The 26116-nt window shown below is 35.0% G+C and overlaps 1 protein-coding gene across 1 annotated transcript; it reads right to left on the reverse strand.

Moving 5' to 3' along the window:
* Positions 1 to 235: 235 nt before the first annotated feature.
* On the reverse strand, positions 236 to 25065 carry LOC130012431 (GTPase IMAP family member 7-like). The gene is made up of 4 exons (XM_056100374.1): positions 24925 to 25065; positions 3147 to 3298; positions 1630 to 2844; positions 236 to 662 (listed from the first exon to the last, which is right to left on the reverse strand). Exons 2-4 carry the CDS (start codon positions 3151 to 3153, stop codon positions 535 to 537), a joined length of 1350 nt encoding a protein of 449 aa, XP_055956349.1. The 5' UTR covers positions 3154 to 3298; positions 24925 to 25065; the 3' UTR covers positions 236 to 534.
* Between the last annotated feature and the right edge of the window lie 1051 nt (positions 25066 to 26116).

The following is a 26116-nucleotide window of genomic DNA, read 5'->3' on the forward strand; positions in this document are numbered from 1 at the left end:
CTTGACATGTGAATTAATGATTTATATAACATTTGAGGACAAACGGAAGATCCGCATTTTAACTTTAAACCATGATGGCTTCTTTTCTCTACTTTTGATTGATCAATGCCAATATCAAACACCCATGAGGAAATCCCAAAATCGAAACTGACATGCTGATGAAAGTTGGCAGAGCCATCGCTGTCCAGGCAAAATGATTTCTCTCTACATTGCACAGAGATTATCAATAACAGTACTATTTGCACAGTGACAATGAGACGACGTTTAGGTATCCGTAGGTCTTACAAAGTAACATAAATATTTCATAGCACGCTACGTGGTGTATACCAGATTTTATTTGCTCAGACATGTAAGGCGTTGAATCCCATTTCATCCAGTCTTTTGTTCACTCAATAATTGCCCTCAATTTGGCTGAAAATCAGTAATGTTCATCCTCTCACAGTCACGTGGTTTCAGAAAAGGTTGGCATTCACGCTCAAAATTATTCCCATAATTTTCGTTAAATTCTTCAAATAAGCCATGGACAAGAACTAATTACAAGATTACATAAATAATTATAGAGTCATAATAGTTAGATATTATCCTACTGTTATCTTCAGGTGACATCATCCCTTTCTCTCTTCTAGATATGAACTTTCTCCTCTTGGCACGAGGTGGACTCTCTGAAACAATAAACACGACGATATTATACCTGTGGCTGTAATAATTTGTATCATTGACAATAATATTATTATAGCAAGTTTTTGTTTATAAGACGTTAAAATAATGATGATCACCAATGACAAATTAAAATTCAACTAAAGGATTTCTTACAGGTCATTATGCTTCGTGCCATATAATAAAACGCACTTTTGGAAAGCATCAAACCAAATCTATAATTACAATTGATTTACTACCGGATATGTCGTATTGCAGTTGACTCCACTTTATTAACACAAACACGAGAGTAACAAGAATTTTATGCAACTTATTTCCCTGTGATGACAACTATATAACATAATGAAATCAGATGAATATGATGAACAAATTCAGGTCAAGGTAACGAGTAGAAAACAATATTATCATACTTCTATACACGCACTGATTTACATAACAACATATATTACTAGACATAACAATATTATCATACATCTATACCCGCACTGATTTACATAACAACATATATTACTAGACACATAACAATATGGTGTTAATATCATGTCTGAGGATGATGATGATAGTAAATAACATACCGTATTGATATGATGTTAGTATCATGCCTGAGGATGGTGATGATAGTAAATAACATACCGTATTGATATGATGTTAGTATCATGCCTGAGGATGGTGATGATAGTAAATAACATACCGTATTGATATGATGTTAGTAGCATGCCTGAGGGTGATGATGATAGTAAATAACATACCGTAGTGATATGATGTTAATATCATGCCTGCGGGTGATGATAGTAAATAACGTACCGTATTGATATGATGTTTGTATCATGCCTGAGGGTGATGATAGTAAATAACGTACCGTATTGATATGATGTTAGTATCATGCCTGCGGGTGATGATAGTAAATAACGTACCGTATTCATATGATGTTAGTATCATGCCTGAGGATGGTGATGATAGTAAATAACGTACCGTATTGATATGCTGATGTGGTGGCTTGTTCTGTGTAAGACAGTCCATCTTTTGGTTTCAATGCTAGCTCCCAATTTCTCAAATCGTTTTCCCGTTGTTTTTGGTGCTCTTCCCATTGCTCTTCTCGTTGTTTTTGTTCCTCTTCCCATTGCTCTTCTCGTTGTTTTTGTTCCTCTTCTCGTTGTTTTTGGTGCTCTTCCCATTGCTCTTCTCGTTGTTTTTGTTCCTCTTCTCGTTGTTTTTGGTGCTCTTCCCATTGCTCTTCCCGTTGTTTGAATTGTTCAATTTGCTTCGTCAGTTTAGCTATTTCGGCCCATCTGTTTTGATTGACTACTTCTTGGTCTTGTATTCTGGCTTCTCGTTGTTTTTGTTCCTCTTCTCGTTGTTTTTGGTGCTCTTCCCATTGCTCTTCTCGTTGTTTTTGTTCCTCTTCTCGTTGTTTTTGGTGATCTTCCCATTGCTCTTCTCGTTGTTTTTGTTCCTCTTCCCGTTGTTTGAATTGTTCAATTTGCTTCGTCAGTTTAGCTATTTCGGCCCATCTGTTTTGATTGACTACTTCTTGGTCTTGTATTCTGGCTTCAAACAACTTCTTCGCCACTTCGTACATTTCGTTTTTATAATAGGCCCCACCATTTTTCTGTATAGTTGTCTGAAGTAATTGTAAGATTCCATCAACATCCTTCGTCTTTCCTTCTGTTGTATGTTTCCTTCCATTATTGATCGTTGCCGATTGGCAGTGTTTAAAAACATCACTAAATGTTGACAAATGAGTATGAAAGTCGCCTATAGCACCATCTTCACTTCGATCAACCAGTAGATCTTTCCCAGTAAACACCACAACGGCAAATTTATCAATCAGTTCACCGAAAGTGTTTTTAAAATATTCAAGAACTTTTATGTCCTCTTTTGAGAGTCTTAAGTCAATTCTGAATACCATAATAAATAAATGCGGCCCTGGTGATAAAATATGAATACATTTAACGATTTCCTTGGCTATTGTTTTGTTACTGTTACCCGTGTCAAACAAACCTGGTGTATCCACAACTTTTAGTAAGGTATCTACACCGTTTAACTGAAGATGTCGTTGTCCCGAACCACATTCTGATGTTACAGAGGTAATCTGTTGTTGTGATTTAAAGATATTGTGTTGTAACAGCGCATTCCCTAATGCGCTCTTACCAACCCCTGTCTTTCCTATAATAGATACTCGGATTTCTGAAAATAAAACAAACATTAGGTAATTGGAAAATGTTGTCAGTGCTAGACCAGTTTCTATCTACGATTGAAATTCCAGTCTGTTTTATAGACAAGGTATAAAAGCACATCAACTACGATGACATACTAAACATTGTTTAAAATATCAATATTACCCCAATTTTACCAACCTGTTTACAATGTATTTCACTCTAACAAAGATATTCAACGATACACAGATTCAACAACCAGTCAGATTAAGGATTTAGTCAACTACCTCTTTCTCTTCAATATATCTACATAGATTAATAAACACACAATACCTTCCATTTTATGTTCTTATTTATAGATTCCAGGACCAGTCAAACATTTATCTAGTACGGTGATCATCCCAACATTAATATGGTGATCATCCCAATATTTATCTAGTATGGTGGACGTTCCAAATGAATGTTATAATTAACTATAGTTGCATCTGTAAGATATAAAACAAGCTATGGACATAGAGAATAAGCTAAGAAAGAGATTTTCGGACAATATGGGGCTATAATCCAGGATGTTACGGCCCGATATAAACCTATATTGCAAGTTTCGACAAAATTGGATAAATAGTATGACCTATAGAGTATCCACAAACAAAATATGGGCGTATAAAAAGCACAAAATAATGGTCTTGATTTGACAAACATCACCTGTGCAGCTGTGAAAGAATTGTTACATTTGTGTATTGTTTGTTTATCCGTTTCTGGTAAATCTTCGTTTTTAACAGAGCTGTCAATATCCGTTTTAAGGTGATTCTGTTATAGAAGTTTAACTAACACTAACCCGTCGTTTATGTAGTAGAATGTTGAGCACTGTAAAAAAAATACGTTGTCTAGTATTTTACCCGCTGTAAACGGACCGGTTGTCTAGTATTTTACTCAATGTAAACGGACCGGTCGACTAGTATTTTACCTACTGTAAACGAACCGGTCGGCTAGTATTTTACCTACTGTAAACGAACCGGTTGGTTCGTATTTTACTCACTGTAAACTGGCCGGTTGGCTAGTATTTTACCTACAGTAAACGGACCTGTTGGTTCGTATTTTACTCACTGTAAACTGGCCGGTTGGCTAGTATTTTACCTACTGTAAACGGACCTGTTGGCTAGTAATTGAACCGGCTGGTTAGTATTTTACTCCGTGTAAACGAACCGGTTGGTTAGTATTTTACCCACTGTATTGGTTAACAGTATAACATGAATTAGATTTAATTAGTATTTTATCTACGGTCTTGAATAACATTTTAACATAAATTAGGTTTATTTTATAAGATTTAAGTTACCTTGTCTTTTATTCCTTTACATATAATAACAAACTATTCACCCTCTTGACAAACTACACGTCAGGTTTATTTATATCTGGAAAAACCAGGCTATTATGTATAGATGTGACTTGTTATAGTACGGGCAAACCCGTTTTCTATATTTAAAGATACAAAGCCAAATCTGCCTATTGCAGGTGGTCTTTCTTTTGGATTCGAATGTTTAGAAACTATTATTTAGACATTTATTCACATAACAAGCTTATATTCAACCTTCTAAACCATCTGATGGCAGAGATGTAAACGGACTGAAACAAGATCTATGCCACATCTTGTTCAAGTCATTTGAATGAAATTTTCAATATATTCATTTGTATGATCTATTTGAACTATTATAACGCATCTTTAACCCGTATTACTGTTGCAGCATAGTTTAGTAACATTTTCTTTATACTTGTATAATATTCTGTATTATTTTACTTTACTTTATACAGATTATATTATATATTGTGTTATACATGTATATCATTCTGTCTTTTGTATTATTTTTATTTCATTTGATACAGATTATATTATAAATTGTTTTACACTTCTTATGTTTATCTTTAGCCTGCCTAACTTCCCAGGCATCACCCTTCTGGTAAAGATCCCTACGTGGAAGCGAATTATTGAAATAAAATTGTACTATATGGTAGCCTCGAAATGACGTCTCTCTCTCTCTCTCCCTCTCTCTCATTTAGAATATGACCAGAGTGTATGTTGTATGATTATAACCACATATATACCACGTCATAATAAATAGTTTGTAAATCAGTTCATCACTCATCTCGTAGAGTCTGATTCACAAAAGCCTACCATTCATTATAAATATTTAATCAAAATATTAAAATATTAAAGCCTGTTAATGTCACCTCGGCCTCATTTAAAGTTCTAGAAGTCGCTATATCGACCTGTCTTCATATACATTCATTGTATGTAATCTATACTAATATTTGTGTAGTCATACTTCAATACCCGTGTATAAAAGAACAAGTATAATCTTATCACGTGATATACATCCTGGTGTCGCGTGAATAAATACCAACTTATGTCATACTGAACAAACATTATACTACGTATTATTATGCATCGCCCAATAACTGGAATTTTGTATTAAGACCCGTATTATGATCCCGTCATCTCACTAAAGTAGAGTTCAATACGATCCAAATTTTATCTAATTTAACACAGTGCGTAAATATGAATGTGCCAGAACACATTTCATAATTTTGAAACGGTATAATATATGGACCTTTATTTTAATGGTATGCATTGTGTTATGGACGGATTTTGACGTTAAATACCCCCCCCCCACCCCCCGCCCATCATTTAAATTTAATACAGGTTGGCGCCATTCAAATTTGATCTTTATTCAAGGTATGTATATTGTGCCAGAAAATAATGTACATTTTTGTAGCAACCAATAAACATACTTTCCAATAGTATATGAACAGATATACCTCTCCATCTCCACTCATTTAATAAAGTGTAGTACCGTGCAACCTTGACCTTTTTTCAATATAAATATGCCAGAAGATATCTGGAAAAGTTGTATGGTACGATTGAAGGGGGGGGGGGTCTTAAATGTCTAAATACGGACCATAATATGAAATTCCAGATATCACACTGAATACGACTGAACAGAAGGTTCATTTACCTTTTTTCAGAATATAAATTATTTTCTGGCATATTCACATTTACATACCTTGAACATGAAAACAGATCATATTCGAATCGAAAAGTTAAAAAAACGGGTAATTGTTTAATGTATCGCGGGATATTAGATTTCAATATATTAGTTATTACCTGACACTTTCATGTCGTTATCAGACAATAACCTAATTACTAACAATAGACTACTTTCAATTTGTTTTCTTTATTGAAGAACCGGATTAGCTATACCACACAGGTAATTTCAATGCTGTCACCACTGACTGTCACGCCCATCGAGCGATTTTCTTATGTCACAATTCTGGAGAACATAATGTAAAAAGATGACATTTCATTGTGGGCTCTCAAAGATTCGCCATTATTGTATGGTGACTTATTGTATAGCAGGTTGAATTCATCCCACCAGTAGCGTCCTCTGTCGTCATAATGTTCAGGTTAGATGAATTTGTTGACCGAGATATTAAAATACAATTAAATTTAACAAAATTACAATTTACAAATCTCATATGACAAATGTCTGATTTGTAAAACAAATGTTAATTTTCAGATACAAATGTTAATTTTCAGATACAAATGTCGAAAAAGAGCAACAAAATAAAGAAATAGTTTTGCTGCAGCTAAATCTACCTATTTCAGCTATTTAATTTAACGTCGAGTTTAGTTCATTCTATTAAAGTTTAGAGATCTAAATCTTTAAAAATATATAATTATTATTCCCCAGATATTTATTCACATGTCAAGGTAGGCCATCTTATGACTGCGATATTTAGTTTGTCACATCTTCGTATATCAATAACATTAATAACAATCAAGACTTTGTTTATTAGAATGACAATGATACTTGACAATCGGCTATTTTCAACCAACACTTCACACACTAATATAAAGTATAATTTGACTGAATTCTACAATATATCCATTTTTCGTCATCTATGTTGGAAGGATTATAGCAAAAACGACCAGCTATTTATCTAAATCGTACAGCTAATAGTGGTATGATGTTATACATATTTCAACTAATATGATGTTATACATATTTCAGCTAATAGTGGTATGAATTATCATTTTCATGACAACACAAAATTAATGACAGTTGGAACAGTTGGTCTTGCTTGTGTACTTTCGATTTCGGTCGAACTGGATTACCATCAGCCGAAAATCTTAAATATAGTTTGTCAATGCTGAATCTTGCGAGTCAAGTAAATGATCAACCGTAATATGATGTGAACAGGTGCTCTGTAAATATGAAGTTTCAACCAACTTGACAGGTGAATAATAAAAGTATGTGAACTCATCACGACACAAATTACTCATTAAATTAAATTAGAATTGTTGTGGTCCTCTAAGATAATTATAAGATAGGTAAAACCTAATACAACATAAATTAGAATAGTCGAGGCCCTCTAAGATAATTCAAATCATAATGTGTGATTAATTATAGGTATTGATAAAATTATAAATTGTAAAATATTACCTTTAATCCTGAATTACCAGGATAATTTAGTTGTTGGTACAACCAGTGATATCATCTATTACCGGAGATTGTGTATGACAAATCTACTGTGTTAATATATACCTGTTTCATATACCTGCTACTACGTCTGTCATATACCTGATTACTATACTATTCAAAAAAAGTAGGGGATATTTGATTTTGGGGGCATAATACTAAAATATGCAAATGACTACAAAAAAAGTCACTATAGAACCTAACAGAAGAAACATTTCCAGTTACATGTGACGCCCAAACGCACCAATAGCTACCGCATGGAATGCAGGTGATGCTTGGGATCATCATGGGGGTCCAACCCAAGATTTGCACGACTCTGACTTTGAATGTTACAGTCATTGTGGTATTGAATTCCAGGGTGGAAACATCAGTTTAATTGTTTTAGTGACCAGAAAACAAATTTTGATATGGGTCGGCTTACCCAAAATGAAAGGTTACGTGCCCTTGGCATGCTACAGATCGGCACAACACAGGCGGTTTTGGCGCGGACGATGAATGTTTCTCAGTCTGTCATAAGCAGGCTATGGAATGAATGAATGAAATATGGTTTTATGGCACGTCAGCTCCAACCGGGCTATATTGCGCCAAACATATGGTGAATCTGAGACAAATTAAAACAATATCACATAAATGAATTTATATATGTAAATAAAAACAAATATCACAGAAAATATATTAATTAAAAATAAATATAACAAATCTTTTACATATATAAAAATTTAAAACGATATACATGATTAAATATATACAATTAAAATTGATTATAAAAGTTTGTCTCTTTTAAAAATGTTAGCACTTTGTCATATAGCTCCGGTTGAGCAGGCTATGGTCCAGATACCGTGATACACAATCTGTACAGGACAGACCACGCTCAGGTCGACCAAGGGCGACAACTCAAGCCCAGGATCGATTTATCCGTACCTTGGCCTTGAGAAATCGTGTCATCACAGCAAATCAGATCAGCGCTCGTCTTCAAACAGACACTGGTGTGAGAGTGAGTGGCCAGACGATTCGGAATCGACTGCATAGGGGTCACCTTCGCGCCCGACGTCCTCGCGTGATCCCTTGTTTGAGAGATCATCACATTCAGGCAAGACGTCGTTGGTGTAGGGATCGTCAACACTGGGATAATCGACGCTGGAGCAATGTGATGTTTTCAGATGAGTCAAGGTTCACTGTTGATTTTTTGGACAGACGTAGGAGGGTGTGGCGTCGTCGAAACGAGCGCTTCCAAGACGTTAACGTCATCAGACATGATCGATTTGGGGGTGGTTCTGTTATGGTGTGGGGAGGCATCACTGTTGCTGGAAGAACGGCTTTACATGTTGTTGCAGGGCGTGTTACAGGCCAGTACTTCCGGGACAACATATTGGCAGTCCATGTTGTGCCTTTCGCACGACGTCATGGCCGCCGTTTCATCTTCCAGGATGACAACGCAAGATGTCACAGGGCCAGGATCGTTACAGGTTACCTCCAACAACAGAACATCACCACATTACCTTGGCCAGCACTGAGTCCCGACCTCTCCCCCATCGAGCATGTCTGGGACATGCTTGGACAGAGGTTACGTCAACGTCAACAACGTCCTGCCAATGTCCAAGAACTTGCTGCTGCGTTGCAACAGGAATGGGACAATCTGGACCAAAATGACCTTAGACGTCTCATTAGGAGTATGCCACGTCGGATCAATGCTTGTTTGGCAAACAGAGGAGGATTTACCCGTTACTGACTTGGTTGTGATGCTGTGGTAACTTTGCTGTTTGACCCCGGGTATCATTTTACCCTTATAATGGTCAGTCTGTGCCTTACTTAGTCTAACGATCATTTGGAATAAATCGATGAATGTGAACTTCATTTCATTTTGTCATTTGTTTCTTCGTCAGTTTCATTAGGTGACTTTAATAACACTTAAAAATCAAATATCCCCTACTTTTTTTGAATAGTATATATAAATAACCTAAGCTCGTGTGGTGATATATACATCTTACATATACCTGCTTCTTACTATACACACCTTACATATACCTGTTTCTTACTATCTAAACTGTGATGTAACTAAGTCAACCATAACTTTATTACACATGTACAATGTATATGTTGACACACACCGACACACACATCATCTTCCAATGTCTCATCTTGCGTTTTTCTCACACCTCTAATGTTATGACTTAACGTAGGATCTATAAGTATTGTAAAATTTCGTCCACAAGGTTGGACAGGCGACCCTACTCCTAGTCACGTACAAGCGAGGAATCCAAACCAGACCAGATGACTCAATGACAGACCTTATAATACAGCGCGCGCACGCGTTAACTACCCCCCCCCCCCCGTCCCCCACCAATAGAAAATAAATAAATATATTACAGAATAATGTAACATAATTAATTTATCTTTCAAAACGTAATGGAATTACACACAGCTTACAATAAAGACATATATTCAACTTTGTAAAATGGGGACCTCGGTGGGGTGATTAATTTAATATGTAGTGTAGTTTGTCTTGTCGGTTTAGTTTTCTGTTAGTGCGGTTCTCCTGCGGTAGTGTAAACGACCCTTCAGACAGTTACCGCGACCATACAATGAACCTGACGCACACTTCACTTATTGGGAAAGTTGAAAAACTTACAAATAAATCGTTTAGACGTGGAGTACATGAGCCAGTGACAGCTACCAATGTGACCAGCATCTGTCTACATGATAAACTGTATAGTTAAACATAACTAAATATCTAACCAAAGAGGTGTGTCCCTACTTTTCGTTTGAAAATATCCTTTTTGAATGTCATCACTACAGTAGTGTAGAGAATATCTCCTTATATGTACCCCCCCCCCCTTATGGTACCTCTTTGTCAGGTTATCCCTGTCGCGCGATCACCTGATATGTTTGGTCATGTGACCTGTTACTATGGTAAAGCGGGATTCCCCCGCGCTCTTTTGGTGGAGTTGGTAGCCTGCTTTATAAAATGAGATCGGAAACCCCCGGGCGTGTGTTTAGACACCAACACACGCCACACATGGTGGAGATGCCTCGGTTCGTATTCCTAAGACATCAAGAATAATATGTATTTTGAGGAATGATTTCTAATGAAATAGATATAGAATGGCTATGAGTGACCGGAAAATTCCGCCATTTTATAGGCTACCCACCGAAGACAGTAGGACTTGGCTGCAGAAATGTCAAGCTTGGCCTCAAGTACACAGAATGCGGGATGATCAGGTTGGTCCAGCAATGTTCTTGTGTTTAACGGTATCAGCTTTAACATGGTTTCAGAATCTTCCTCGCTAGATTACGGCTAGTCCTTAAAGATTTTCCTACACGTCAGCCCACTTGGTTATTGGAAACTAGATTATGGGAGTGAAGAATGTTGCCCACTGGATCATTAGACAACTACATTATTGATATAGAGAGCATGTGCTGTTGCCTAAATAAAACTGATATTTACGTGGCTTGTTACCAAAGATTCGTCAAGCTGTTCATATTTCAAGAGTGGTTCGTTAGTCTTTTGATCCGATCGACCATGATTATGGTTTATCCATGGACTCGGATCCCGTGCGTAAAATTCAGGAACAGTTGTCACTTATGTCAATTCATTCCCAGAACCCTATGATGGCACCCGCTCAACCTACAATAGGGCTATCGCAAATTCAATGTCAAATATGTAACAAACCAGGACATTCTGCTCACACTTGTTATCGCAGGTATCCTTGGTCTCTGGATCCTCGTCAGAACCCTAATTATCATCGCAATCAATATTATCCAACTCAGAATTATCTCCCGAATGGTGGTGGTAGTCTTCAAGACGCACATCAAGTTAATCAATCTAACCCATCTACTGTAACTAAAAGGCCTATCACGTGTAGAAAATGTGGAGGTATAAAATCCTTGAGTGGCATTTAGCGATTGAACACATTAAAAAACACAACACAGTTTATATGGAAATACAATCACTGGTTTAGTTTAACTAAATATCATTTGTGCTTGATAACGATAAGAGAATACTTGTCGAAACGTCGTGCTATACTTATAAACCAGTGATTGTATTTCCATATAAACTGTGCTGTGGTTTTTTTGTGGAGGTATAAATCACATTGCGAAATATTGTATGGCTTCTGCATGGGATCCGGAAAACCAGTAGCTTCCGATAATGAGTCTCCTATTGTTTGAAACAGTTTAAACGGAGACACTTTAAGGCTAAATCAAGGTGATAGTCGACTTCTAGGAAATTTTGTATTGGTGAAAATAAACAAATATTTAACTCAAGCCTGAATAGATAGTGGAGCAGATTTTTGTGCAATCAATGCAGTAACTGTATCATTGTTCAATGTTAACATTCAACGGTTACAGTATGACTTATATATAACTACAACCTGCAACGAAAGGGTTAAAGTTGAAGGATACATAGAACTTAAGGTGGAAATTTGTAATCAGTGTATTCCAGTTAAATTTTATGTTGTGCCTAATTTAATGCCGAAAATTATCTTAGGTTTAGATTTCTTAACTGCTTATAATGTGACAGTTAATTTTGAACAGAAATCGGTGCCTGTTAATCCGCACAGAAAATTGACCTGTACGAAAGATATTGTTGTGCCACCACGATCTCGAGTACTAACATTAGCACGACTTGAAGGAGAAAGTTTACCAAATGGTGTATTAGGTTTGGAAATTTTTTATGGGGGTGCCCCCCCCCCCCCCACACTCACACTCTCCCTATCGCGCTATATCGGCGTCACAGATTGTCAACATTTTATATAATTTCATTTGAGGACCCCCCCCCCCCCAATATATATTTCACGGCTACGCCACAATAAGCATTCGACGTAATCATTATTTGTAACCTCTGTATAAACTTGTAATAATATCGCTACTCTTTATTTACCTTTTCGCTGGTAGTTTTTGTATAATATTACACTTTCCCACAATTATAAGTGAGATTATAAGCTTCTAGTGTCGGATTCAGATGGAGAGATACCCTAGGTTATTCCGCTTATGAGGCCCCTTCCAATCCCCACCCTCGCAAATAGAGGAAAATGAAAGTGTGTTTGAGCAAAGCCAGGGATGGTGACAGTGTAAAATAATATTATACACCTGGGCCCGAGCCCCCCCCCCCCATCCTGCCACGCTAATAGGTAAATCTGGCACTGCTTGGAAGATTCATGTGATGAACGTCATTCCCAAGTCCAATTTAGCAGCGGTATATGTTTATTTACATGTAAATACTAATTTATATTGGTATAATTATATCAAACCTGTTATTTAATCATTCCCTGTAAATAGGCCTATTCATTTAAGTTGTGTTGATTTTCATCTAGGCAGTGAAATTCGGTATCCCCTTCCGTTCTATAGAAATGTCTTTGGCAGAATGAATGCTCAAATATTGTAAATTGTATCTTTTCAGTTTTTTATGGTGATTATATTTAAATGTTTAAAGGAAGAAAGTTGTTTTTATTATCTTCACCCGTAAACTCTACCCACTCACTGATAAGAAAGTATGCATAAAAGAGACGCCCAGAAAAATTAAAATGTAATTACGTGTACTATTTTCAACAAATTCTTTCACATCACTTTCACATCTACGGCAAGGTTTTTCTAAGTCCAATCAATATCTGTGGAAGTTTTGTGGTGAAAAACACCACAAACCCAAAACACTATCAAAATTATTCGAAAATCTTGTGGAATGTGGTACCACACGGGCATATTAGGGAGGTCTGTGAAGAATTTTTGAAAAAAAAAATGATTTTTTTTCTAAGTCCAATATCTTGTGGAACTCTTGTGGTGAAAAACACCACAGAACAATATTTTGTAGAATACATTTTCCCCACATCTTACAAATGATAGAATAAACTATTATTGTTCCAGTGAATTAAAAAGATAATGTTTTATAAATGTTTCATTGTCCACTTTTCCAAACGCCCCCAAACCTTGCCATGTCTACACTTTCATATTATCGTTGCTCAATAAATGTGCGAATTTTATACTGTTGAGTCATAAGGTACATTAAAATTAAAATCCTTTATTTTTAATAACGTGAAAAGTAGGCCTATATTTGCAGTTACCAAGCTTCGATGAGCTAGAATAAATGTACTTACTAGTTCGTTCCGCACGACTGTCTTTCGTGTTCTGCATTGAAATTTGACAAAGCGGCGTAATACCGATACAGAAAAGAAACTTTACGGTCAATGTGAACTTCGTAGCAAAATATAAGTTCAATTTTGTCTGACATAAGTGATAAATAATAATTTCTATAAACAATTAATACTTCATAATGGCATATCAGTGCACTTAATTCATTCATAACCAAGTGATCACGCTTCAAGGTTGATTTGTAATTAATAACGCTGTAAAATGACCAATTTAATTACATTGGGAGGTGTATAATGATCAAATAAAGTCTCGTTGGCAATAAAAAACGACGGGAAGTGTTAGAACTAGTGAGTATTGTAAGATGAAAGCAGACGAAATGTCAGCTGATACACCTTCTTATTACTGTAATATATAGTCAAAGAGTAGTAAGAAGTTTTATTTTAATCCCTTCAAGTGCCTGTAATTACAATATAGCAAAATGAAATATGAAATGTAGTTTAACGTCCTACTGTTCCGCTCCAAACTGAGCTAATGAAGACGGACATACATCATAGAGTGTGCTACAAGGAACATTTTGCCTGGACAGCGGCACTATGGCCTACTATTATATCGAATTCCAACTGTTAACGAATCTTGTACGTCCACAAAATTTACGAAACATAATGGATGTACGGACTGTTTTCTGGCGTAACAGTTGGTCTTGCTTGTGTACATTCGGGTTCAGTCGATGTAGTGTCTTCAACTTGATCATATTCAGCTGAAAATCTTGAATGCAGTTAGTAATCGCTGAATCTCCCAGATAAAGATCATGTATTTTTGGAATGTCCATAACCCTTACACCACATATGTAATATAATGAACATTCATTCTACTTGACACATGAACTCTGTCACGACACATAAAATTAAATTACCTATTAAATTGTAAGTAAACTATTTGAGGTTCTTGTAAGATAGATATTGATAAAATTATAATTTGTAAAATATTACCTTTAATCATGAATTACCAGGAAAAGCTTAGTTGTTAATAAAACCAATGTTTTCATCTGTTACTGTAGATGGTGTTTGGCCAGTCTCCTATACGTCGTGTATCAATGTTAATATATACCCCTGATTACTATATAGCATGTGACGTAATTTGATCAACCATAACGTTATAACAAACAGACCTGTCGTGTTATACATGTGGGTCTATATGTTCACACACAGCTATATATGAAACATCTAATGTTATGACGTAACGTAGGATCTATATGTATTGTATAATAACCTCATATAAAATAACAATAAATATTATTATAATGTACTGTAATAATACTAATTATGTCTTTATTTTCTGGTGGAACATATTTAGTACATGAGTTCTAATTTTCTACATGCCCCTCCTACGCTATAAAACTATAAACTACACAGTAACAATACTTACACATATCTACATACCTTTACATATCATATCAAATAAGCTTAAGCTTATAATCGGGAAATATCAAACAAACAAGAAAGACAAAAATGGCAAATAAACATACATTCAGAGGACAACAGTAATTAACTAGAGTTAAAAGATTTGACATGTTTTACTAAATCCTTTTTGAAGATAAAACATGAAGACGCATTTTTCACAGTTTGAGGTACTGAATTCCAGAATAAAGAAGCGGTATATTGGAATGTTCTTGTCATTGCCTTTTTCTTACTTTTTGGAATTTCTAATTTAAATTGGCTTTCTGATCTCAATGTCATGGTAGTAGCGGCCAATTTATAAGTTTCACAGAATGTGTTATATAAATATGATGGTAATTTGTGTCTTAGAATTTTGAAGGTAATCATTCCTTGGTATTGAATAAGCGTTGGTATATTGTGAGCCAATTTAGAGATTCAAATCACGGTGCCAAATGTGAAGCAGGTTTTTCATCCAAAATATTCCTTGCAGCACGTTTTTGAAGTTTATACAGTACCTCTAGTTTACCTTTATTGACATTACCCAGAACTGTGGAAGGTATGTATAAACGTAATCCCATACTATTTTCTCTGGGAATACACTTTAGTGGGACGTTAAACCCCATTTTATTTCATTTCATTTTCTTTGAATCGGGAATTCCCAGTGTTTATAGTTCACTGTGAAATCTACGACCCGAAAGGTCTAGAGAATATATAGGCGTTGCCGCGTTAATGTTACACCATGACGCCATTTTAAGTGTAAAAATTTGGCAACGTAATAGTAATGACGTTTTAAACAGTATGATGCTAGTTCACTTACATGGTTGACGGTTTAATACGGCTAATTGTTTAACCAGTATATTATGACTAATTGTTTTAACCAGTATATTACAGCTAATTGTTTTAATTGAACTTGGTGTGTAAAATTCAGCTAAGTTTTAACATGCATAGGTACAGAAAACAATCCACTAGAAATTCACACGGCCATACAAAAGGATAACGGGAAAACCCGCATAATGTGACAGGTGTATTGATCATTAGGCAGGCCATAAGTCTGATTTCTCTTCGATGGTCCTATTAATATTTTGTAATTCTTATAAAACATGTATTTATACAACATTGTATTTTAAAGATGACGTTTTACGGATGCCTCAAATCTTTAAGTGATACGTCTTATCATAATATATACCTTGGTACATCATAGTCCCTATAATACCCTATGTGGTATAACATGGTCCCTGTAATATTCACGTTCATTCTCTATGTAATACAACATATGGTCCCTATAATATACACATATTTCAATCACCTTGGAATAGGCATTTACACTTTGGACTAGGCGTTTACACCTTGGTCTGAAGGTTTACACATTTGTATGTGTACAAACACATGGATTTGAACGTTTACACATTGGTCGGGGGTCAAAGCACACTTTTACGACACCAATCCCATCCTTAACATTGTATTTATGACAGAGAAACAAGAATTAAAATTTAATCTCAGAATGTCCCATTCCTGTTGGGATATTCTTGGAATTTCCTTGGAATTCATCAGCGTGGTTTCACTTTGTGTTGATGATTTTCGGATGTGCTATATTCTGCAGACATGCAGATAATCCAACGTAAGTCGCAGCTTTGTTTAAATTCCTTTCAACAATATACCATATTTTTACGCTATTGGAGAACGAACGGCGGCCATTTTGTCTGTCAGTTTTGGGCCGATTTTCACGAAATTCGAACTCAGCCGTCCTTAACGTGTAACGGTGATATAATAATACGGTTTTTTTTAAAATCGGATAAAAATTATGACCTCTATGCGCGAATATCGAAAGGAACAGAGATCTTTGTGTTATAAGCATACCTTTCAAGTTTAAACCAAATCGGATAAAAAAATTGTGACCTCTACAGTGTTCACAAGCTAAAAACGTGATTTTCCGTACCATCAGGGGCCATAATCCATGAAGTTACAGTCCGATACATGCCCATATCGAAAGGAACCGAGATCTTAGGGTGATACAACTATATTTCAAGTTTCATTGAAATCGGATAAAAATTGTGAACTGTAGACTGTTCACAAACAATTGTGTACGGACGGACGGACAGGGGCGACGACAATGTGGTGGTATAAAAAAACACCTGTAGCGATTTGACAAAGGGTGTGGGTGGGGTATCTCTATAACCAAATCTCAATAAGCTTCCGAGTGTGAGTTGGATAAGCTACAATCCTGTGATGACGACTGAACTCCAAGTCCCGCAATAATAAACGTTATAATGATAAGTATTCAGTTGCGTGATTCCTTGAAGCGGGTTCGTGGTACTGCAACTGGTTCCGATGAAATTCATTAGATGTGTTACAGATCGACAATAATATTATCGTTGCCAATCATTATAGAATTTATTTACCCAACCAGGTCTAAATTGTAACACGTTAGACTTTTTAAAAGAGGCGTGTTTTTATTATAGATGTTAATAGATGTATATACACCGTTAGACTTTTTACTGAGGCGGGTTTTTATTATAGATTTCATTCCGTATACATGTATATTCACATTTTAAATATTTATATATTTTAGTATTCTTTATTTCTTATTGGTATATACATGTATTTTTCTATCTTAAATAGTTATTATATTTTTATTTATTTCTTTATGCATACACTGCCCAGAATACAACAACCGGTACGTTTTTTTATATGAATGAGACTATAACATCTACGTTTAAGGTGTAATTTAATCTTTTAATTATCATATCACTATGACGAGTGCTGAATATATCCATTGTTACTGTAAACGCGTCATGCATATTTTATACAATTGTCAGATATTCTATTCAGTATGTTTATTGTGTATAAACGAAGCTCCGTTCTCCTGAATATAGTTTTACTCTATTAGCTATTCATATACCCAACTATAGTCATTTCATCCACACACAGTTTATATAAAGATCGAGTATGACAAATACTTTATTTTTTATTTTAATAGAGATTTCAGGTTGTTTTGGCGGTGTACATGAACATGTGATTCAATTCATCTCCGGGAATACAGTTTCAAAGAATCGGGTAATCCCGGGGAATATACATAGTAGTTTACTGTGACATATTTATGCAGTCAATAGGAAATTCCCGGGGAATATCAAATCTAAATATTTCCCTATGAAGGACGAATATAGGTGACTGATTATTTCAAATTGCTTTAACCCCTGGCAGTTTTTATCTTTAAAGTTTTAAATAAATGAGACTTTGTTTGGCAAGATAAATATTAATCTATTGCGATAATTGTTGATAAATATCAAGTTATAAAATATAGGCTACATTTTTTTTATAAACCTAATTAATTTGTTATCAAATTGTGATGCTTATTTCACCATTAGCTTGCCCTAGACGGATCTCCCACCAAGACATAACGCAACTAATATGCTATCTAACTTCAATGCCAGTTGTCAAACCATGAATTAGATGCAGTTTTCAATTAGAGATTCCATATTTGAACTAAGGTGTGCATATTTGGGCATATTAAACCAATCAATTATTTAATACATTTTTGTCCTCGTGATATCAAGGGTATAAAAGGATATAATGAGTGAAATCTCGGTATTATACACGTTGGAATTCTTAGAAAGGCATGATGCAACATTTTCAAAGTTAGAGCCGCTGGCTAGAGCGAGCTGTGAGGGTAAAAAGAGACCGAGAGATATATTTTGGGGGTTCATTACATGTTTTTAAGAAGAACAGTATGGAGTTATAATCTGTGGTTGATATAGAACGGATTTAAGAACAGTGTGTTCTTGGGTTATTATGGAGTCATATGAGAAGTGATATTTAATCCCTGGTGAAGCATAGAATTATCGGCTGTGACGACGGACATTGCTACCTTGCTAAAGATGTATTATGTAAGATTTAGATAAAGAGCTGACAGTTGTCGTTATAATAGTTAAATAATAGATAATAAACAGGGAATATCCGATGGCATCGACAGTTGATTATAGTCTTAAATTATGGTCTATGATATTTAAAGCCTAAAGAAATATATGTAATAGGCAAATTTAGCTCTTGAATAATGTAATGGTCGGCTTAATTAATGTTTACAAATCATATTTCTGCTAATAATGTTCCAAGCCAGTTTATACTTAATTACTTTTGGTTGCTTTTATTTGGCATCAAACGGTAAAAAGAAAACACCTACATTTGTACAGAGACACTGTAGAATCTTTAGCTTACAGACGCAGGCCCATTATTATTGAAAAGCATTTAAAAAGAATGTTTACAACTAGGCTATGGACGTTAGTATGGTGGCTGAAAGCGTCCATTTAGATCGACGGGTTTCTAGATACAACGCCAGAGTCGCCGTTAAGCCAGCACGACGAAAAAGGCGCCGATCGGCATTCAGGAAGGTGTACTCGCCTCCCCCCCCCTCTCTCACAGGTAGAATATGGTTCGTCTACAATTTCAAAAAGATATTTACTAATTTAATGTTTAAGATTTGCTATTTACATTCTATTATAGATGTAGAAAGCCTGCTATGTAAAAGATACAATAGCTAAACCTTCAAATAATATATAATTATTCCCTAGATATTTATTCACATGCCAAGCTAATAATCAACTCTCTAGAACATTAGAAGATTGTGATATTTAGTATTTAAAGTAGCTAAGTCCGTAACTCAATATCATCCAAAATCTTCGACATTGAAAACACTAATTATTTTGCAATTTAAATCAGCATTGGTGTTGTGATCTTACCTGGAAAAGATTGGCATCTGATATCCAATATTTAAGACAAAATAAACATGTAAACATTGGTACACGAATCGTGTACCATAATGCGTTTCAGCGCCATTTGTAACAATGTGCTCAAAGAATGAGGCTAGACATATTCCACAAGTCATGTCAAACGGTGATGCCATATTCTTATTTGGAGACCATGCGTAATAAATACTATCGGTGTTGACTGGAATAACCAGACGCTAGAGATTGTCATTCGGTTGAGACTTCTGGCGTATTTCGCCGAACATAACTGATGGTAATTCACAGTAAAACGGAAACGATTGAATGTAAAACAGTTTATATAAATTCCTATTACATTATTATATGTGTTGCCACCCATCTGTGCCTATTCCTAGGTCCAAAATATTAGCGATTTAGCTCCTTTAACACAACGTTGGTCATATCTTCTCAGAGACCACGTGAGATCAAAAATCTAAATTTCATGTACGTATAGCCCATGGTTACTATATCAACTTTACGGCAAGTTCACACCAATCTGATTAAAATTAAGTTGTTGTTGTTAGTTAGTTGTATTTTACGTCCGCTTCCACCGAGGTGATATCGCAGACTTAAAATTAAGTTGATGATGAGTTAGTTGTATTTTACGTCCGCTTCCACCGAGGTGATATCGCAGACAATTAAAATTAAGTCGGCTGTTAACGTTTAAGTATCCGACACGCCAAAACGCTTTTCAATTTTTCGATTACGACCTTATTCCGGTTGATTGGGCTAATGACGTCACAGGCACTACACATAGGATATATATTATCTGTACAATATCTCACTGTCTGTACAATATAGCACTATAAAATACACACCACCAGTTGACAAGCGTTTATTGAAGGTCCAATTACTACGTGACTGACCTAATCATAATCACCGAATTATCGTCTAACATTGTTATAGATTAGACATTTGTGATTGGGATATTTTAGAGTGAATTTAAAATGACGTAGACCCCTTTAAGCTGCCTTTATTTAAATAGGCCACGTGTCAAATGAAGAATACTCAAGAAATTAGCGCATTTACCGGTAATTTGGATAAACCCCTAATACTTAATATCCCAAACTTAAGTACAGAAATACAAATGGTGCCAGTCATTTGTCGATATATTCATGATCTATATATAATAACAATAACCATTTCTATACATAAAGAACAACTTTTATCCTAACTCCATTTGAAATTTACAGCGAATATGGAATTTTCCAATGATTAGATCGCCCTCATTTCTCAGCCAATCAAAAATGGGAATCTTATTACCATGTACGGTTCCATGTACTACGGGTGTATTAAAAGAGGTTAAACTGTGGTGCGAAAATTGCACGGGATTCATGGACATGAATGTCAAATTACACCTGATCATACGTGGAGTTCCTGATGCCGTTTGGTGAGTGATTAAAGTGTCAATGCAATTGTAAAATACTTTTATTATATAGAAGATAAACGGTGTTAGACATTATAACCTCATCGTATCACAAACGTTTATCCATCGAATAAATTATATTCAGATTTCATACAAGTCAATTAAATGTTGTTTAAACGCCAATCATCTAAATAATACGAGGCTACTTGATTACAAAAACACCGGTGAGCAATAATTATTGGGTAAATAATAATTATAAACAACTGATGAGTAAAACTTAATTATTTTATACAATTAATGTGTGTGTGTGGGTGTGTGTGTGTGTGCGATTCTACCATTAGTTCGTGCATGAGGTATTACGCACACGTTCCACCTAGAGTGATGTCTTTGATCTGGTCGGCGTAAAAAAAAAAAAAGATTATTACCTAATCAGCATTCTTAATCCCACTAACACTCACTGCTAACACCGAGATGTAAATTAATTTATGACCCCAAGTCTGTATAACTTTTATAGTCGGATTGATTAATTAATGACAGAAATTAACGACACAACACTTGCCATATTATTATCAATACACAAAGATAGTTAGATTCGAGCAAGTGTTTATTCCCTCCGAAACAAAAATAAAACCGTAGAATTTACATGGATACCATCCCAGGCAATGAGTCCGCAGACAATCTGGCTCGCAAAGGACTCAGCCTCTACCAGACCGAAAACTTAAAATATAGCGTTCAGGAATTTAATAGCATCGTCAAAACTAAAATTAAATCACAATGGAAAATTGAGTTGGCCATAGCAAATACTTTTAGATTCAATTTAAACAACGATCTGGTTTTAAAGACGGAGATTAATCACCCATTGCGCAAAATTTGTATGTATTTTAGTTTTCATTTCACTTTTCGATTTAAAAAAAAAACTTTTAATTTTTTTTTTTCATTTAAGTTTTCAAACTTACTTTTTTTTTAAAAATATTTTTATTTTAATTTTTTTTTTCATTTCAGTTTTTGATTTACATTTATTTTACTTTGTTTTTATCAAAAATGATTTTAATTTAAATCTAATTTAATTTAAATTATTTTTTTATTTCATTTAATTTAATTTAGTTTTTATTTTCGATTTCTATTTTGTTATTTTTTAGCGAATTTTTATTTTCATTAAAATTTATTTTTACAGTTTTTAATATTTGTGGTGGATTTTTTACACATTTATTATGATAACCATGGGCCACCATACTCCTAAGGGGGGATGGATGGCAGAATGGTTAGCACGTGCGCGCTGTATAATAAGGCCTGTCAATGCGTCAACTGGCGTGGTTTCGAATCCCCGGTTGTACGTGACAAGGAGTAGGGTCGCCTGTCCAACCTCATGGGTTTTCTCCGGGTCCTCCGGTTTCCTCCTACTGCTAAAGACCCCTACGCGCAAGCGAATTATTGAAATAAAATTAAACCATATGTTAGTCCCGAAATGACCTAGTTTGTGTCGAGTGGACGTTAAACCCCATTTCCCTCTCTCTCTCTCTAGAACTCCTAATACGAGTATTCATGGCGCTATATAAATTTGGATGTTATGTTATGTTTGTCAAGATATTATGAATAAGCTTTTCATTAATCTATTGCCATAATTGTTGACAGATATGAAGTTATCCAAGTTATCTTATATAATTATCTTCACATAATTTGATTGTGTTTAATATATAGGTATAATGTTGACTTGTACAGCTGCTACCTGATAGGCTACATGTGTTTATAAAGCCTAATTAATTTGTTTTTAAAGATAGGTTCACAGAAAAGTATTTATCGGGTGGTTATTTCCAATAAAAGTATGGCAATTTTGGTATATATGTAAAGTAGAGATATCCAATCTTACTAGAAAAATACTGGATTCCTTGAAAAACACTCATGGAGCGTATACAGGACAAAAATGTAAGGGTTCCCCTAATCGACAGCACGATGATTAGGAAAACCTGCACGCGAAGATTGAGCGCTTGGTGTACATGTTGATAAACTTTATGAAGAGTTAGACGTACAACACTTTCTGAGATAAAAATCACGGAAGAATACGCGGGCAGTGGATAATGCGAGAATTAAATTAGGATTCGATATTTGTAATAAATAGTCAGCGATTAAAGACAACATTGTCTTGTGTATACAATGAATTCTCCGACGACTTCGCCCCCGTTGCTATAGGTAACGAGAGAGGTAAGTCACGTGACACAAACATGACCTATTTTGGTCGATTTTTTTATTGCAGGGTATTCCTTGGCAATTACAATGTTTTGAAAGGGTTTGAAGCACAATTATGATAAATTAATTAGTTTGAATATGTTTTTAGTACAAATATATCATCAAATCACCCAGTTTGTACGCGGGAATATATCTTTAAATTATGATTCTTATTTCACAATTAGACGCATCTGTCAAGGCCAGTTGTCGAATCATTAATATATTAGAGGCAGTGTTCATTTCATGTTTATATATAGTCCCCATTGGAACTAAGCTTTACATATTTGGGCATATTCAACCTATTAATTTCAGGTGTATAAATGAACATAATAAGTGAAATATTGGAATTCTTAGGAAGACACGATGTAGTATTTTCAGAAGTTAGCCATACTGGCTTGGGCGAGCTGACAGCTAGGAGAAAGGGTGAAAGATGTAAACTCTTATTAGTTCAATACATCTGTGTTTGATATAAAACGTATTTAACAAGAACACTGTGGGGTAGTATATCTGTGTTTGATATAAACGATATGAAATATGAAAAGTGGAGCCGGCAGCTTACCGCGTCCGACGTGTGACACATTCCCTGTTACACATCTATTGTTTTTTTAATTGCTCGTCTAGGTTTTCTCTGGCGTAGATAATCTTGTAAACTCTCTACTTTAGGACTTCACTTGGACTTTACGTTATGTACTTATTTACAGCAGCCTAATCGTATGTTTATCAAAAACAACAGTTTTATATGGAAACAGGTTACATATGGTCAAAATTAATCTCTTAACGTCAGTGTGATTAGTAATAAATTTATTTATAGAATAGGACATTCGGCCGTTCTGACTATTTGCCTGCGCTAACTGTGATGTAGTTCGATTTAATTAAAAACAAAAGTTACTTTTAATAAGAAATGAACTGTTCTTTGAAAATAAAAAAAGGAGGTCCTTTTCAACTGACCAATCAAATTCATGTAAACTCCTAAGGAGATATCGCAGTAGATTATGAAATATATCACACACGCGATATCTACTGTAAAATGGGTGATAAAATATTGTTTCACCGATATCTACTGTAAAATGGGTGATAAAATATTGTTTCACCGATATCTACTGTAAAATGGGTGATAAAATATTGTTTCACCGATATCTACTGTAGAATGGGTGATATAATATTGTGTCACCGATCCTAAAGGGCAATAAAACTAAATGGTGTAATATTACGTACTACGTGAACATCACCAGGGCAACATACAACAATAATCGACGTTTCCATGACAATGTACTGTCAGGTTATATCCGAGTTGAAATATAGAATTCATTAAATACATAATGGAAGAGGGTGTGGTCGAGTGGAAATATTTCCTGACAATATAAAAATTGCTAAATTTAGTCGACAGGTAAAGTATTCAATTGTTTTTTCGGACAACCGGTTGCGAAACTAAATCGGAGAGATTTTGATTTGATAGTTTTTACGTATTTTTGAAACAGGTTTTGAAGTGTTTTGGTTCTGTTATGCAAGATCTTTTCTGACGTTCCAAAGTAAAAGTTCGGTCCTAAGACCACCTAAAGATAAATTTTAAATGTTCCTATTATTAACAACAAAACACATACTTATGGAAAACAGCTACTAGTGTATTTAAGGCGACGTTTCGTAGAGTATTCTCTCAACGTTATCAAGCTAAATATTATTAATATCAAATATTTAAAATAAATTAAAACTTACACATGAATACAACACGGGTTAGGTCTGGTAGAATTGTAAACACTGAAATAGTCAACCGCTGGCTTGAATAAATGCTTAGTTTCAGGTCTGGTAGAATTATAGACACGGCTAGCTTGAATAAAGACTTGTCAAATAAACTCGTTGCTAATAAACATAATATTATATCACATGACATCAATTGATCATTGCGTTACTAAAGGATCGAACTTTCCATAGATTCGTTCCCCATAAATTTAACTTTAGTATAATGCATTTTATTTTAGGGTATGTATTCACTACTATAGCGAGCTAACTGAACAGACATAGAAAAAGCTAACTGAATAGACGAGTGCAATAATATATAACGTATATGTATATGACGTGTTATTTAAAATACATTTTATAGACAATTACAATAATACCCTTGTCACTTCTTTAAAGACAAACTAACAATCATATAATAAGAGCAAAATTCTACCTGCCCATAATATTTATATAAAATACTCAACAAGTTGCTTGGCGAGGTAAATTTCGTACACCTATTTTCACTAAACTATAACACATACTGATGTAAAAACAGCTACTTCTTTATTTGGGCGACGTTTCGAAGAGTTGGCCCATTCTCTCAACGTTATAGAATTAATGAGGCTAATTTATACAGAAAAACTATAACAGAAAAACTATAAATAAGTAGCTGTTTTTATACGCCCACATTTTCATAAACGCGGTTACCCGAACTAAACTTCTTGGGTTATGGCCCCTGCTTGTTCGAAAAATGGCATTTTTAGCTTGCGGATTCTCTAGAGGTTTAAATATTTCACCATTCCACCATAATCAAGGTTGAATTCGAATTTCAGGAAAATCGAAATGAAACTGCCCAACAAAATGGCCGCTCTATGTACGGAAATTGTGTAAAAGTATGCAATACGAAGGTTGTCAACCCTCTAGAGGTCACAATTTTTGTCCGATTCTGATGAAACTTAAATAATATCTTTATATCCCAAGATCTCAGTCCCTTTTGATATTTGCGCATTTCAGACCATAACTTTATGGATTATTGCCCCTGATTGTACAAAAAATCCCGTTTGTTTTTAGCTTTTTCTCTTTCCATCTCTTGCAAAATGTGGGCGTATCCTGCCTGGCAGCCGCTGGTTCCATAAGTATGTGTTATAGTTTATTGCTCTCTCCAGTTACTAAATGCCCCTTAAAGATT

This window comes from Patella vulgata, chromosome 1 (genome assembly GCF_932274485.2).
Source record: "Patella vulgata chromosome 1, xgPatVulg1.2, whole genome shotgun sequence".
NCBI lineage: Eukaryota > Metazoa > Mollusca > Gastropoda > Patellidae > Patella > Patella vulgata.